Source organism: Topomyia yanbarensis, chromosome 3 (assembly GCF_030247195.1).
Source record: "Topomyia yanbarensis strain Yona2022 chromosome 3, ASM3024719v1, whole genome shotgun sequence".
Classification (NCBI taxonomy): domain Eukaryota; kingdom Metazoa; phylum Arthropoda; class Insecta; order Diptera; family Culicidae; genus Topomyia; species Topomyia yanbarensis.
In genome coordinates, this window is record NC_080672.1 from 240,617,608 (window position 1) to 240,635,314 (window position 17,707).

Sequence of the window (17,707 nt, forward strand, 5' to 3'; positions counted from 1 at the left end):
TATATAGGTGTTTTATGTGGTAATAGGACTGACATAATTATATCTTCAGTACAGCGGTTTGTTGCATAATTTCAAACAGATATATTTTAAAATTTAAATTAGTATACCTAACCGTTCTATTTGTTGTATACTTTAAAACGCAATTAGAACTGTGTTTTAACTACATAAGGCAGGACAGATACTCTGACTGGATAAACTGGGAAAACAATTTTAAGTCCAGTAACGATTAAGACATGGCTTGAATTTGAATCGAAAAAGAACACCCGCCTAAACTGCTGCTGGGACGGTAAGTTCTGTTTTAAAATTTTCCGTTGTGTACAGTACGAAACAAAAGTGTTTGAAATTAGAAAACAAAAAGTTCTGCTGGGAATGTGATTGTTTCCGATGCAATTACACTCAGGTTTTTTACGCAGGGGATACAGGCCGTGCAAATGAAAACCGCCGAAATTTCAAAAAAACGCGTAAATGAAAACCGCGGAAATTTCAAAATTCGCGTAAAAAATACCGCGTAATAAAACCTGAGTGTACTCCCCTATATAAAATACTACGCTGCTGAACAGTGCAATAACTACAGAAGCACGTTGTCAGATGCCTTACTGATAAAAAACATATAACCAAAATATGAAACATATGAAAACCAATAGGCTCTTTACCCTAGGCAGCTACAATGCGCCGTAAACATGGATTAACAAGTTACAACGCACACGCATGCATAAAAATAAATATATTTTATTCAAACGCAACACTCTTAAGCAGCACACACCGTATTGAATTCAATCCAAACCACCCCGTCCACCCACTTTGCAAATCATTCTGTGACACCGTGCTGGTACCCGAAAAATCCGCACACGGCCACCGCTGCCGAAAATGCATAGCGTCTACCGCTTATTGTAGTGCCCACACGCTGCAGCCATGATCTTACCCGTTCGACATAAGAACAAAAACTGATTCAAACGGGTACGCGTCACCTCCATTTATAAACTAACCGTATATGGTTTAGTCACATAGGTGCGAGTGTGTGCAAATGCCAACGTTGCCGAAAATCGATAGCGCTTATTGCATCGCCCGGAGACGATGCTGTTCGTATGAGACAAGAGCAACAACTGATTTGCGTCGCTTCTATTTATGACTTTTCGTCTTTCATTGAGTCCCTAAGCTGCCCTCTTTTGACGGCTGTGTCTGAGAAATCTGCCTCACGAATGGTAATTTTCCCGTTTTTCGTGAACTTTTTAATTTTACCAATTTCCAAAAGTCTACTTTTATTGGGGAGATATTAAATTATTACCAATATTTAAGTTAGGTGTTTCTGAATCGGTTGGTGTAGGAATGATTAAAATCCATCTAGTAATATCGGAGTTATAAGCGTGCAAACCTTACATAGTTTCGTTACATGGGAGATAGTTTAGATTTTAGAATGACACCTAGCCCCAGATAGTGGAGTAAGACATTTTTAATGTCAAAAGTTTAATTCAAATCCCCGAAATGTGAACATAAATTAATGATGCTCACAAACAAAACCTTACATCTATCTTTAAATACCTGCTATCAAATAAATGTTTGCAAGCACGATAGAAAAATAACTGGTCATAAATCAAATTATTCGTAAACGAAGAAAGTTTAACATATGCATCTTTATATATTCGGTGGTTTAATTAACATTAACTCTGAAATGTTCTATATGGACCCCACGTCCATTGATGGAATCCTGAAAAGGACTATTTGTGGGATGCACAAACACGCGTGCTATGGAATGAAAAGTACTAAACTAACTAAGGGCATTTGGTTTAACAAAAATAACATGCAGAATGGAATAATTAGTCAGCTGCACAAAAGGTTTGCCATCTTTTCTAACCGCACGCTACTTACATCAGATAAATATTTCGAAATGAAAAGAAACAACTTTTCTCTTCAGCATCTAATATGAAATACTGATAGCTTGAAACGTGACATCGGCTTTTATCACTTTCGCACTGATGATGGAAGGACTTCCTTCATGCAGAATAACGAAAAAATATTTGCGGATTTTTCACATCCTCCAATTTCTATAATACTTTTAAATAACTGTACATTTTTGTATTGTTTCGGAAGGATAATATTAAACAAATCACTGATTGTTGTAAATTTCAGGTTGTCAATGTACGCGCAAGCAAAACGTAACGAATATAAACGGCGAATTTAGGTTATCGCAGTCATTGTCAGGAATTTTTCAAATTTGTTCATCTTTGTTGGTTATAGCCCTGAAAAGGGCTTTTAATTTACAAAAATAACATGCGAAATGGAACAATCAGTCAGTCGCAACTACGGTTTGCCGTCTGTTCCAGCCGCGCGCTACTTACATCGGATAAATAATTAAAATTGGAAAGAAACAAACAACCTTCCCCTTCAGCAGATAATTTGAAATACTGATAGTTTGAAACGTGACATCGGCTTTTATCAGTTTCGCATTGTTGATAGAAGGACTGCCTTCATACAGAATAACGAAAAAAATATTTGCGGATTCTTTTTAGTACGGCTTTCGCTAGTTAGCAGTGTTGCCACATCCTCCAATTTTCTTAAACATTGCAGAATTTAGGATTATTTTTCCGAAAAATTATATTTAATAAATCACAGGCTTTCACCAATTTCAGCCTGGAAATGTACTTTAAGTAGCTTAAATTTAATTGGAACAAATGACAGATTGTTGCAAATTTCAGATTGTCGATATACGCGCAAGCTACAAATAACGAATATAAACTGCGCAATTGGATTATCGCTGTCAATGATTGGAAATATTCCAATTTGTTCTTTATTGTTATAGCCTTTAAAAGGACTTTTAATTTAACAATAATAACATGCAGAATGGAACAATTATTCAGCTTTAACTGAGGTTGTGCTTTCCGCATCAGAACAAAAGACGAAAGGTGCACGAATGCTAGCCGATTTTTTTTCCGTGATGCTCGAATTGACGAGTCTGCTTTACTGCTTTCTTTTGTGGCTTTCGTCCAACTAACGCACAAAAACAGTAACGCTTTGAGCGGATTTCTGAGAGGATTGGGATAGATTGGCGTAGCGGCGCTAGTGTTTATCGTATATTAATTCAAATGATTACACACGTTTTGACGTAGGACTACGTCTTTGTTTTCGATATAGGGGTGCACGTTGCAAATTGTAACGAAAAGTGGTCCAATTTTAAACGCATATAATTTAGCCATCTCACGATAAATTTTCAAATTTTTTGCTCGTATCGCCCCGAAATACTTCTAAGAATGGATTCCAATAGATAAACCCAAAGATTTTTGATATCATGGCATTAAAAATTTAAATAATGAACAACCTAGTCAAAATATCGCGCATTTACACATAGAAGATAGCGCTTCCCTAGTCCAGCACGACAGATTTGTGTACCTAGCGCGCTACGCTTCTGTGAATGACGTCATCATCGACTATTTAAACGGACGGATTTCGGCGAGCACGTTCAGTTGTCTGTTGAGCGGCAGGCAAAGCAGATCACTCCGCTGTTTAGCTAACTCAGCCAGTGTAGCTGAGTTAGAAGTCCGTTGCACTGCTTTCCAGCACACTTTTATGTATAATTATTCGTACACAAAATAGTTTGTACATGCGAGCTCCATTTGCAAACACGGTTAACATAATGTCGTGGTATTAGTTGTCTCTTTCGCTCTACCCATCATCATCAGCGTTGATTCATTTTGCTTTGTGCGCTTGGGTTTAATGTTTGAGGCGAATATGTAGGTAGGTAGATCTAATTTGTTACTAAATTGCACAACGAAAGTTTATTATTTACGTTCGATCAATTCATTGATTCATTTCCCCATCACGTGATTCATTTCCACTCAGCTTATAGTATTTCGATTCTACTAATAGGTACATACTGCAAAGCCTATTTATGAATGAATACACTGCCACTTGAAAAACCGTTGCAAAAACGCATCTTGTCCATATATAAAATTGTTTTCGATCCTTGTATATTTATAGTTTCGATATATGATAAAGACCACTGCATCGCTACATTTGTATGCGTACTTTGGGAAAGTTACAATAATGGCAAAATATAACTAGAATGCTTGGTCTATACATGAAATGTGATTATATTGTCTAAAATTTGATTTTTCTTCACTGGTCCGAGTTTTTAACCACAAACAATCGAAAAGTTTTTATAAGCTTATCTTATGCTATAAAAATTTAGTTCCAGATATTGGTTCGGTCACAGTTTTCTGTCTTCTTTCTTCATATCTTCTTAAATAAGTTTAATCGGATTCGATCACCTACTACAAATGAAGTGACCTGATAACCAAGAAGGTTTGGTTCAATATGTAATATTCGATGTTGATTGGTTGTGATTAAACCATACGTAAGTAGTATAGTCCTACGTCTACAGTTCGTGCAACCCCATAGGGCTGCCCCTTGTAGTTTTTTAAATATTTTTGTCCGATCATGGATGTCTGTTCTCTGTGTTATTGGTTTGACCATCTGGAGCATAATAAAATGAAATGGTCGGTTTTCCTACACACAATCGTTCAAAATACTACTTAATGGTCCTGTCAAAGATGTGATACAGCGCCATCTGGTCCAGGGGATTTTAGTTGTTTTGCGGCATGTTCAATCAATCTCGCAATCAATTCAGGCGTAACAACAAAAGTGCCCAAATTAATTACAACGGTGGGAACATCGGAAGCAGCATCTTCCACCTCTTGTCTTGAAGTAAAACTGCTCGAAAAAACTTCAGTGAAATGCCTCGCAAATCGTTCACATGAATCTGAAGCTGCAGTAGCGATTGCACTACCAAGAAAGATATTCGACAGTACCGATGGGTTTTTTCTTTTGGAATTTACAAATCGCCAAAAACACCGTGGATTTCGTCGCTGGTTAGTCTGTTAGTCGATACGCATTTACCGATCAATGGAAGTTAAAAACATTGGTAAGGGTCCGATGGCTGCGAAGTCTACGATGATAAGCGTTCCGCTCACGTTATAACTGACGCAACTTCAACGTACTCCAAGCAGGGGAAACGGGCGATTTGCAAGAGGAATATTCAAGCCACCGGTTAATTTACCCACAAAAACTATATATTAATATTGTTCAAATAATCAGAAAGAACAAAAATTATTCAACCGATAATTCAATTGGCGCCTGTTGCTACTATCGTTAACCGTCGACGATGGGATGCTTTCAGTATTTGTATGGATTGTAATGGCAAGCGGTGTATAATGTTTATCTGCGGGTAGTAGCAAAATAACGTTACTAGCGAAACTGTAGTTTCACAGTCGAAGGAGCAGAAAGCAAGATCGAGTGTGCGTCCGAGTAAATTACATATAAAATTTTTCTGCTCAAGACCCAAACATTACATTGTTACGAGCCGAATTTTAAATGCAGATGAAAAAAATCTCGGTGATCAGCAATCAGCCTTGAAATAATTGATTGCTTCTATCCGAAATTGCATTGCCGCTGATTCTTTCCTGTGTACTGGATGCAAAAAGTTTGTTTTGATTGTAATAGTGTGATAAATATGGCGAAAATGTGTACCAATGTGTTTCTGAATTACGTATTATAACACTAGGTTTATCTTAGCGTTTAGCGAGTGCTTTTATAGTGAATTAATAGTAAATGGATTCTTTAACAAAAATAAAGGTATTCTCAGAGCAATGTTTAATGTATTTGAGGTGGAGTAACGTTATGGAGGATGTAATTCACGGCTCGTATTTTTCATTGTGCCGAGCACCTTTGCTTCATGTTTCGGTTTACTTTCTGAGGCGAACTAGCAGGTAGGTATTTCAAGAACTTTTTTAGTCAATTAGATATTGTCATTATCTCATATCCTTGGTTCGAAACCAAAAAGTGCGGCGAAAAAGGGTCACAATAGACTCTACTGCCATAATAGGCATATTACCCTATAACTTGATATTTTTATTTGATTCATTCATAATAGTTTTAAAGTACCACACGCGACAAAAAAAAATTACTATGACTGACTTTAATATAATTTTCGATAGTAGTTTTACTTAGGATATATTTCTTAAATGTAACTAACAACAAAGATATTCAGCGCAACGGTTGGTATGCGTATCGATAGGTAGCATGCATGATTTATGTTGTATCTGAACTCTATTAACGACCGGGATCGGAACAATGACAGATTCACCAACCAAATGGTTTATTCGGATTCTGTGAATGTTGTTGCGCTTGCTGGGTAGCATAAGCTCCCGGGTACGTGCCATAGTAGGCAGTGCTGGGGCCTTGTGGAAAGCCCTGATATGCATCTGGAAGGTAAGAATAATTAGAGGATTTTTTTTATTTTGCGCAAGACCATTTCGTTTACTAGGATAAGGAAGTGTAGCGTACGGATTAAATCCTTGTGGCATGGGAGTTGGCACATACGCTGGGTACGGAACATTCGGTGTAGCACCATACGGCAACGGCATACCTTGAGGTTGCATCGGATACGGTGTGGCTTGTACAGGTGCAGGTGGTGATGCCGATTGTTCTAAAATGTTAACCAAAACTGTTATCATTTACTAAAAATCCTTTTTTTTCAAAAACTTACCTTGCGTGGGAGTTGTCGATGCCAGATGCACAGGAATAGTAGGTGTTGCAGGTTGTACATGGCGACTTGCCTGTTGCGTTAAATCTTTCATCAATTCGTCCTTTTCAGTTTTTCGTGCAAAGCAATAATCGGATATTTTGTTTTGGAAAGTAATTAGCAATTGAGTTAAATCGTTGTAGAATTTGACCCCATCTTGAAGATTGTGTTGCAGTTCGGAAAATACATCATACGCAGAAGCGAGCTGAGTCAATACTGTTTCATTTGACTTATCCGATGTTCCTGACTCCGCTAGAAAATCTTGATGGGCCAGTTTAATGTCCTGAATCAATGATTCTTGGCGTGACAAATTGTCTTGAACCTGAGTCTGCAGTGGAGCGATAACCTTTCCAATTTCTGCAATAGAGATAGCAGGTTCATTGATAACGCCATCAGCCGCAAGTGCGGCTAAAAATTGATCTCTGAGGTTAACAGTTGCTGATCGAAGCTCAGATTCGACTACATCCCGCTCAGCTTTGATCGTCTCCACTGATTCCATAAAATTTTGCAACTTTTGTGCTGCTGAGGAATTGCATGCAGCACTGTTTACTGTACCACACGGAATTTCTACTGATAGTTGTTCTTGGGTCATCGACAACAACTCAATTCCTTTTCGATTTTTCTCGAATTTCTCGCGCACTGTCTTGTCAGCAGTAATGGCATTATCTATAATTTTACGATATGTTGCACAATTCTCACGAAATGTTTGGGTTAGTTTATTAGAAGGAGTTCGCGTCCATTGTTCGTTGAACTTATTCCTTAGCTGTTCATCCGAATCTCGTTCATCGTTTAGCATTCGTTCAGCCTGTGAAGATTATCATATTATATACAAAACAATTTTTGATTGAGTATTAAAAATTCGTGTTGCCCAACATTAGTCAACTTTTACTTGGTTATATTGATATTTCGAAAAATAAAATGATATTTTTATGAAGATTTAACAAATGCCCATGTCTTTTCAATGACTGTCAGTAATTTAAACAAACAACACTGAACTGAACATTGCATTGTTTTATGCCATATTTATCATACCATTTCCAGCAGATCTAAAACTTCAACTAACTGTTAAGTAAAAACAATTTAAAGTAACCGGCCCTGTAAAGACTAGCACATCCCTTTTTTACACTGAGCCGGTGTACTTTCCAAAAAATATTTAAATCTAATCTTATTTATACATATAATTAAAGGCAGCAAAAGATCTCCAAATCTAAAACCTAAAGCAAAAACATGAAGTCATTAATGGGGTTTTCGATTGATTGACAACGGTGTAGTGGAGTGCACTGAAACTGCACCGTTTTTGCACTTTCTAGCAGAAGTGCAGAAAACTGGGTATGTTCCATTGACACTTTTGCTAGAAAGTGCAAAACCAGTGCAATCCACTACACCGGTGTCAATCAATCGAAAATCCCATAAGAGTCAACTCCATTCTTTCGTTCTATAACAAAAACTACAAGGTAGCCCAATGGGGTTGCACGGGCTGTAGACGTAGGACTATACTACTTAATGTAAAATATTTATTTACTTAGCACATTTATAGTAATAATAAATCAAACATATTTCTTACGTATGGTTTAATCACAACCAATCAACATCGAATATTACATATTGAACCAAACCTTCTTGGTTATCAGGTCATTTCATTTGTAGTAGGTGATCGAATCCGATTAAACTTACTTAAGAAGATCTGAAGAAAGAAGATAGAAACTGTGACCGAACTAATATCTGGAACTAAATCTTTATAGAATAAGATTAGCTTGTGAAACCTTTTCGATTGTGTGTGGTAAAAAACCCGGATCAGTGAAGAAAAATCAAATTTTAGACAATATACAATCTTTACATTTCATGTATAGATCAAGCATTCTAGTTATATTTTGCCATTATTATAACTTTCCTAAAGTACGCATACAAATATAGCGAATGCAGTGGTCTTAATCATATATCGAAACTATAAAAATATAAGAATCGAAAACAATTTTATATATGCACAAGATGCGTTTTTGCAACGGGTTTTCAAGTGGCAGTGTATTCATTCATAAATAGGCTTTGTAGTATGTACCTATTAGTAGAATCAAAGTACTATAGGCTGAGTGGAAATGAATCACGTGATGGGGAAATGAATCAATGAATTGATCGAACGTAAATAATAAACTTTCGTTGTGCAATTTAGTAACAAATTAGATCTACCTACCTACACATTAGCTTCAAACATTAAACCCAAGCGCACAAAGCAAAATGAATCAACGCTGATGATGATGGGTAGAGCGAAAGAGACAACTAATACCACGACACTATGTTAACCGTGTTTGCAAATGGAGCTCGCATGAACAAACTATTTTGTGTACGAATAATTATACATAAAAGTGTGCTGGAAACGAGCACAACACAAAAGATAGCATACGGACAAGCTCATTCGCATTCACTGGGTAGCGTACCTCCACAGGCAGTGTAACGGACTTCTAGCTCAGCTACACTGGCTGTAAAAGCACACAGCGCAGTGATCTGCTTCGCCTGCCGCTCAACAGCGACTGAGCCGCTTCGGCGAAATCCGTCCGTTTAAATAGTCGATGATGACGTCATTAATAGAAGCGTAGCGCGCTAGGTACACAAATCTGTCGTGCTGGACTAGGGAAGCGCTATCTTCTGTGTGTAAATGCGCGATATTTTGATTAGGTTGTTCATTATTTAAATTTTTAATGCCATGATATCAAAAATCTTTGGGTTTATCTATTGGAATCTATTCTTAGAAGTATTTCGGGGCGACATGCGCAAAAAAATTAAAGGGTTGTGTACAGGACACGACCACGGTGACAATAAAAATGTAGCTTTTTTCAAGAGCGTGCAAATGTATTTTATCTATCACACATATCGACTCAAGTTCTTGCTCACTCGCCTGTTTTTTATGTTACAATTTGCTATATACCCTCCCCATTAAAACATAATTTATTGAAGGTCTTTTAACGGTAATCTATTAATTAATCAAGTATCTCACTAGGTGATTGGCATTATTTGGCTAATCCATCTAGTAAAAATAGGCTGGTCTGTCCAGAAAATATATTTAAAAGAAAAGTTCCATATTTAGAACCGTGACGAGGAAGCCCACGCCCAGCAACGGAAATATACAGATTCTTCATGAAATATGAAATTTCATTTTCCATTTAAATTTTCAATAATGTATTAATGAACTTAAGTAAACAATCTTAAGGTTAAGTATTTCTTGATCGATTAGTGGTGAAAAAAATGAAATTATTTGATAAATTACATTGTTATGCAACGTTCGCACTACCAGTTAAAACGGGTTTTATGCTATCTTGGTGACATTTTCTCTTGTTGCTAATTATTAAAACGTGTTATAACTCTGTAGTGTAAACATTGTATTATTAAACCAATTCTGCAGCGTTTTATGTTATATAGGTGTTTTATGTGGTAATAGGACTGACATAATTATATCTTCAGTACAGCGGTTTGTTGCATAATTTCAAACAGATATATTTTAAAATTTAAATTAGTATACCTAACCGTTCTATTTGTTGTATACTTTAAAACGCAATTAGAACTGTGTTTTAACTACATAGGGCAGGACAGATACTCTGACTGGATAAACTGGGAAAACAATTTTAAGTCCAGTAACGATTAAGACATGGCTTGAATTTGAATCGAAAAAGAACACCCGCCTAAACTGCTGCTGGGACGGTAAGTTCTGTTTTAAAATTTTCCGTTGTGTACAGTACGAAACAAAAGTGTTTGAAATTAGAAAACAAAAAGTTCTGCTGGGAATGTGATTGTTTCCGATGCAATTACACTCAGGTTTTTTACGCAGGGGATACAGGCCGTGCAAATGAAAACCGCCGAAATTTCAAAAAAACGCGTAAATGAAAACCGCGGAAATTTCAAAATTCGCGTAAAAAATACCGCGTAATAAAACCTGAGTGTACTCCCCTATATAAAATACTACGCTGCTGAACAGTGCAATAACTACAGAAGCACGTTGTCAGATGCCTTACTGATAAAAAACATATAACCAAAATATGAAACATATGAAAACCAATAGGCTCTTTACCCTAGGCAGCTACAATGCGCCGTAAACATGGATTAACAAGTTACAACGCACACGCATGCATAAAAATAAATATATTTTATTCAAACGCAACACTCTTAAGCAGCACACACCGTATTGAATTAAATCCAAACCACCCCGTCCACCCACTTTGCAAATCATTCTGTGACACCGTGCTGGTACCCGAAAAATCCGCACACGGCCACCGCTGCCGAAAATGCATAGCGTCTACCGCTTATTGTAGTGCCCACACGCTGCAGCCATGATCTTACCCGTTCGACATAAGAACAAAAACTGATTCAAACGGGTACGCGTCACCTCTATTTATAAACTAACCGTATATGGTTTAGTCACATAGGTGCGAGTGTGTGCAAATGCCAACGTTGCCGAAAATCGATAGCGCTTATTGCATCGCCCGGAGACGATGCTGTTCGTATGAGACAAGAGCAACAACTGATTTGCGTCGCTTCTATTTATGACTTTTCGTCTTTCATTGAGTCCCTAAGCTGCCCTCTTTTGACGGCTGTGTCTGAGAAATCTGCCTCACGAATGGTAATTTTCCCGTTTTTCGTGAACTTTTTAATTTTACCAATTTCCAAAAGTCTACTTTTATTGGGGAGATATTAAATTATTACCAATATTTAAGTTAGGTGTTTCTGAATCGGTTGGTGTAGGAATGATTAAAATCCATCTAGTAATATCGGAGTTATAAGCGTGCAAACCTTACATAGTTTCGTTACATGGGAGATAGTTTAGATTTTAGAATGACACCTAGCCCCAGATAGTGGAGTAAGACATTTTTAATGTCAAAAGTTTAATTCAAATCCCCGAAATGTGAACATAAATTAATGATGCTCACAAACAAAACCTTACATCTATCTTTAAATACCTGCTATCAAATAAATGTTTGCAAGCACGATAGAAAAATAACTGGTCATAAATCAAATTATTCGTAAACGAAGAAAGTTTAACATATGCATCTTTATATATTCGGTGGTTTAATTAACATTAACTCTGAAATGTTCTATATGGACCCCACGTCCATTGATGGAATCCTGAAAAGGACTATTTGTGGGATGCACAAACACGCGTGCTATGGAATGAAAAGTACTAAACTAACTAAGGGCATTTGGTTTAACAAAAATAACATGCAGAATGGAATAATTAGTCAGCTGCACAAAAGGTTTGCCATCTTTTCTAACCGCACGCTACTTACATCAGATAAATATTTCGAAATGAAAAGAAACAACTTTTCTCTTCAGCATCTAATATGAAATACTGATAGCTTGAAACGTGACATCGGCTTTTATCACTTTCGCACTGATGATGGAAGGACTTCCTTCATGCAGAATAACGAAAAAATATTTGCGGATTTTTCACATCCTCCAATTTCTATAATACTTTTAAATAACTGTACATTTTTGTATTGTTTCGGAAGGATAATATTAAACAAATCACTGATTGTTGTAAATTTCAGGTTGTCAATGTACGCGCAAGCAAAACGTAACGAATATAAACGGCGAATTTAGGTTATCGCAGTCATTGTCAGGAATTTTTCAAATTTGTTCATCTTTGTTGGTTATAGCCCTGAAAAGGGCTTTTAATTTACAAAAATAACATGCGAAATGGAACAATCAGTCAGTCGCAACTACGGTTTGCCGTCTGTTCCAGCCGCGCGCTACTTACATCGGATAAATAATTAAAATTGGAAAGAAACAAACAACCTTCCCCTTCAGCAGATAATTTGAAATACTGATAGTTTGAAACGTGACATCGGCTTTTATCAGTTTCGCATTGTTGATAGAAGGACTGCCTTCATACAGAATAACGAAAAAAATATTTGCGGATTCTTTTTAGTACGGCTTTCGCTAGTTAGCAGTGTTGCCACATCCTCCAATTTTCTTAAACATTGCAGAATTTAGGATTATTTTTCCGAAAAATTATATTTAATAAATCACAGGCTTTCACCAATTTCAGCCTGGAAATGTACTTTAAGTAGCTTAAATTTAATTGGAACAAATGACAGATTGTTGCAAATTTCAGATTGTCGATATACGCGCAAGCTACAAATAACGAATATAAACTGCGCAATTGGATTATCGCTGTCAATGATTGGAAATATTCCAATTTGTTCTTTATTGTTATAGCCTTTAAAAGGACTTTTAATTTAACAATAATAACATGCAGAATGGAACAATTATTCAGCTTTAACTGAGGTTTGCCAACTCTTCCAGCCGCGCGCTATTTACATTGGATCACCCCCAGCGGTAGCAGTGATCATCGCAGCGCATTGTCAACATGCATGACTGCTACTGCTGTTCTTTACGGCCCGACGTTCGAAGGGAGAATGAAGTCGCTCAAGGAATGAAATTCTTTAAATAGTCGAGGATGACGTCATTCATAGAAGCGTAGTGTGCTGGGTGCTCCAATATGTCGTACGAGTCGCTATAGGCACGATGTTACTTGTCTGGCAAAACAGCAACAACTGATTCAAACAGTCACGCGGCACATTTATTTATAACTTTTCGTGCTCGTTTGAATCACTAAGCTGCTCCCTATCGACGGCGCTGCCGGGGATAGTTTGACTGATGTGTGGGAATTTTCACGTTTTCGAGATCTGTTCATTTTTGCTTGTTTTTCAATAGCGTGCTATTGAAATACAAAAACACTATAGCAATAAAACATAATTTCAGTTAATTTCGAATTGTTTGGTGATAACCAGACGGAAATCCGTTTATAAATAAGAAAGTTATTAGCGTTCAAAATAGTGACGCAAAAACGTGACATCGTTTGATTTTAGATTTTAGAATGACACCCTGCCTCAGATAGTGCAGTAAGACATTTTCAATGTCAAAAATTGAAAATTTATCGTGAGATGGCTGAATTATATGCGTTTAAAATTGGACCACTTTTCGTTACATACCTTTTTTGTAGAATTTGCAACGTGCACTATATCGAAAACAAAGACGTAGTCCTACGTCAAAACAATAACATCAGCAACAATAATAACTATGTCCGGAAGCAGGTACAGGCATGTCAGCACATCGTGGGAGACACCCGAAAACGGAGGCGACTAGGTATATCACGCAGTAGTGACTTCTTGATTAGCCTGACAAGGTCTCTGTATATCATAGAGCGAACAATAAATTCATGATGTTTGGCACGCTCGAAGCAGTAACGCCTGTTTATTTTTTAATGTAGAATACATTAAATCTTTCAATCTAGGGGGGTCGCGTCTCAAAATATTGGCTGTGGCAGCCCCGTCAGAAGTTGAACGTTAATAACTTTCATTATTCTAAACAGAATGATTTATTGTTTGGGCCACTTTGTCGAACATATGTTCAGCAATGTTGTTTCAAAATTTGGAGTATGTATAACATGCATTAATAACGAAAAATTGTGTATTGAAAAATCTTTCGAAAACTACTCGAAAATGGCGAAAATCTTCAGCGCATCTCGGTCAGAAACGTCAGTCAATATGGTGTACCAACCGAACACTTTAGTGATGAAAAGTTGTAAATATAGGTCCATTACAGATTTGTTTCTATTGTCATACGTATTTGACTGCTTGATGGGATTCCCTATACACATGAGACAATTATGCGTAGATCGGCAGTGTACATAGCTGGTCGATGTATCAATTTGGGTCGTTAAGTGCTACTTGCAAAGGGTATTATTGTCATTTCCGATGGGTGGAAGATAGCACACACACACACTCACCCGACATAATCGCGAAGAAAAGGGGAGCTAATTGGTTCACGAACACTGGTACCGAGAGAAATTCCGTTGCAGGGGAACTCACAGTCGGAGTAGGATAATATCCAAGGCAATCTCGATAAAGCTGGGAGCTAAATGGCTCAAGGAAGCGGGTATCGGTGTCGGGGGAAATTCTTCCGTCGGGGGACTATTGGTCGGAGTAGGTTGAGTTCACCGTTGAGGACTATCCATGTAGATCGTGATAAGGCCGGGAGTTGAATGACTCACGGAAACTTGAGCTAAATGGCTCAAGGAATCAGCACATCAACGGCTCACGGGGACGAGAGTTAAACGGCGACGTCATAGATGAAGACAAGAAGCGATAGAAGAGTCGTGAGATAAATCAAAGCTCATAGGTCGATCCACTCAATGAACCAAGTGAGGCTCCGAGATAGAGTAGAAGAAAGAGGTGCGACGAAAGCACCACTATGCCCCCACGAAGTAATGCCTTGTCGTAGTTCCGGGGGGAAGAAGGTCGTACAAAGTAAGGATTGTTTTTAGTGGATAGGTACGAACGTGAGTCCCGAACAGTGCCTATACACTTCAGGCCAGGTTTTTGAAGCTTTTAAAGCCTTACTATAAAAAACACACACAGCGCACGTATCGTCGACGATAGGTCGTCGGGACACCTGAGAACCAGAAGTCAAACCCTCCCCCCAACCCCCGGAATCGCAGGACTGACCTCGGCACCTAACCGACCAGCATCGAGATAACGGTTTCGAGCGAAATTTCAACGTCGGGAAATTTCTCTGTCGCTAGGCCTACCGTCGGGGACTAGTTAGAGTAGATCGGAAAGTAGCACCGGCTAATGGTCGTCGGGGCGCCTGTGAGCTGGAAGTCACCCTCCGCCCAGAATTGCTGGAGCGACTTCGGCATCTGCCCGGGTAGCATCAGTTTCGGAAGATTTTCCACTACCGGGGAACTCTTCGTTGGAGTAGGAAAGATTCACCGTCGGGGACCATTCCGAGTAGTCCGTAGCGAATCGTCGGCTTAAATCGTCGGGGCACCATTGAACCGGACGCAATCCTCTACCCGGAATCGCTGGACTGGCCTCGGCATTCTGCCGGACTGCATGGTCTAACTACTGAACGTGTGCAGGGTCGGCGTAAAAGCTTTGCCACCAGGTAAAAAAACACACGAAAAGACCGAGTTAAATCATCTGACCGAAGCTCGTTCGTGATTGGTTCCCGCTAATTTCATGCACCAAGCAAATCTTGAACAGTTTTTGTTCGAAGCTCCTCTTTCTCGATGGAAGTGAATTGATTTCATTCGATTGCCGAATTGATTTCAGTCGGTTGCAGCAAGTCTTAATAGGTGTCCGAAGGCTGCATGTCAAAACGAGGCGAGATGATTATAAGGATTTCGTGGATTAAAATCTCCCACCCGGAGAATATTTTCTATGACAAACAAATTAGCCCTTATTAGCGTTATAAAACCACTCAGAAGATTTTTATTTTCTGTGGGTGGAAAAATGCACGTATATGGTAAAAAACCGATTTTAAACCGAAGCTCGTTCCTGATTGGCTCGCTCTAATTTCAGGTACCGAGCTGCTAATCTTCAGGAAGTATTGATTGGAATGGCCGGTTTCTATTTGGTTGGACTACGTTTGGTCAGTGTTAAGTCAGACCGGACTAAGTGACATTGCATCGATTTCGAGAAAAACGAGTTTAAAGTATGAATCGCAGCATCCTTTACGTTATAATTAGAAATTTATTGTTGCCACAACTTTTGCTTAGGGGGTGACCGTAGCGTAGTTGGTAAATCGATTGCCTTGTACGCAGCGCACCTGGGTTCGAATCCCGACCACGCACATAGGATTAAGAATTTTCATGAGAGATTTTTCTAACCCGAAGAGGCGAATGACCTTAAGGTTAAAACCTCTATAATCAAAAAAACAAAAAAAAACTTTTGCTCATTGTAACATATTTCAAATCCGTTAAAATTCGAATGCAGCTGAAATTTTTTTTATCCAGTGCTATCATTATCTCATTGTTCATGATTTTGTCACTTAGTCAGGTCTGACTTAACACCGACCATTTAAACACTGGGGAGAAGGTGATTATTAAGATTCAGCCAGCTCCGTGAACCGACTGCAACAATTAGTTTGTGCTAGTAACGAGGGCCAATTGGAACAAGCATCTCCCACCCAGAGAACCTTTTCCTTTGGAAAATTAATTAGCCCTTATCAGCGCTATCAAACAGGAAACATAGAATTAAATTTGAACATCGCTTCCTTCACCTACTATTATTTTTATTTCCGTCGGGTCGAAATTAGCATACACACATGGAAAACCCCAATTTTAAATCATCTGACTGAATCCATTCCTTATTGGTTTCCGCAAAATACACGCAGCGAGCCAGAATCTTGAACTGTTTTTGTTCGAAGCTCCTCTTCTTTCTCAAAGCAAGTGAACTGATTTCATTCGATGACCTGCCCATTTGGCTTCGAATGCAAACTGAACCGATCACAAACACACTATTGGTAAGGGGTAGTGTGCGAGGGACGCGAGCGTTGATTTTCTTTTCTTTCTATGGATAGCCCCTTTGGCTTCGAACGTAAACTGAACCGAGTACAAAACCGGGGGTCGTATGCGAGTGCGGCATCATTCGTGTACTGACAACATTCGCTCGTCTGGTCGCGGTATAGAAGGAAAGGTGAACGAAAAGTAAAAATCCCGCTTGGTTCGTGCCGGTTTCCCGTTTCCTATCGATTGTTTGCTGAGAAAGGATCGCCGAGCGTGTCGGTGTCGTAGTACTCGTCTACCTGGCATCAGTGAATTTCTTGCCATCGTATTGGAGCTGACAGGAAATGCTACCCGTGATAACGAATAGATCAAAAGAAGGTTTGCTCAACTTGAAAAGCAAACTTTCAACTTAAAAAACAAACTTTCCGAAACAACGAAAAACCGCCCATTTCAGGGCGACTATTTTCTTCGCATAATGAATTTAATTGTTTCCAATACGGGCCATGGCGCGAATAATTCTTCGTTACTGCTGCTGATGCTGGCTGCCAATACGACAGTCAAATGAATGGTGAGAAAAATCGATTCGCGGAAATATGCACTACTATCACTCTCTCGTTCGTTTTCTTGCTATGTGCCTTTTCATTCTTTTTTGCTACTAATGCTAGCATAAAGCAGAGAGAATAGGAAGAGAGACGAATAGTGAAAATCAGTCAAAACAGCAACACTCCTTATGATGATTTCAATACTAGCATTTTGCAGCTTCCACAGTCAGCACTTTAAATGACTCCTATTATATTTCAAAAAAATCTATATGGTGATCGATTAATTTGTTTTGCAAATGGTGTCTATTTCGAACC

The 17,707-nt window shown here is 38.4% G+C and overlaps 1 protein-coding gene across 1 annotated transcript in view; it reads right to left on the reverse strand.

The window, feature by feature from the left end:
* Nucleotides 1–5,967: 5,967 nt before the first annotated feature.
* Nucleotides 5,968–17,707, reverse strand: part of LOC131689529 (programmed cell death 6-interacting protein) — a 38,178-nt gene continuing 26,438 nt past the window's right edge. The window contains exons 5-7 of the mRNA XM_058974724.1: nucleotides 6,539–7,379; nucleotides 6,314–6,478; nucleotides 5,968–6,254 (exon numbers count right to left, since the gene is read on the reverse strand). Of these exons, the coding sequence (XP_058830707.1) occupies nucleotides 6,133–6,254; nucleotides 6,314–6,478; nucleotides 6,539–7,379 (1,128 nt within the window). The 3' untranslated portion in view covers nucleotides 5,968–6,132. The remainder of the gene's footprint in view (nucleotides 6,255–6,313; nucleotides 6,479–6,538; nucleotides 7,380–17,707) is intronic.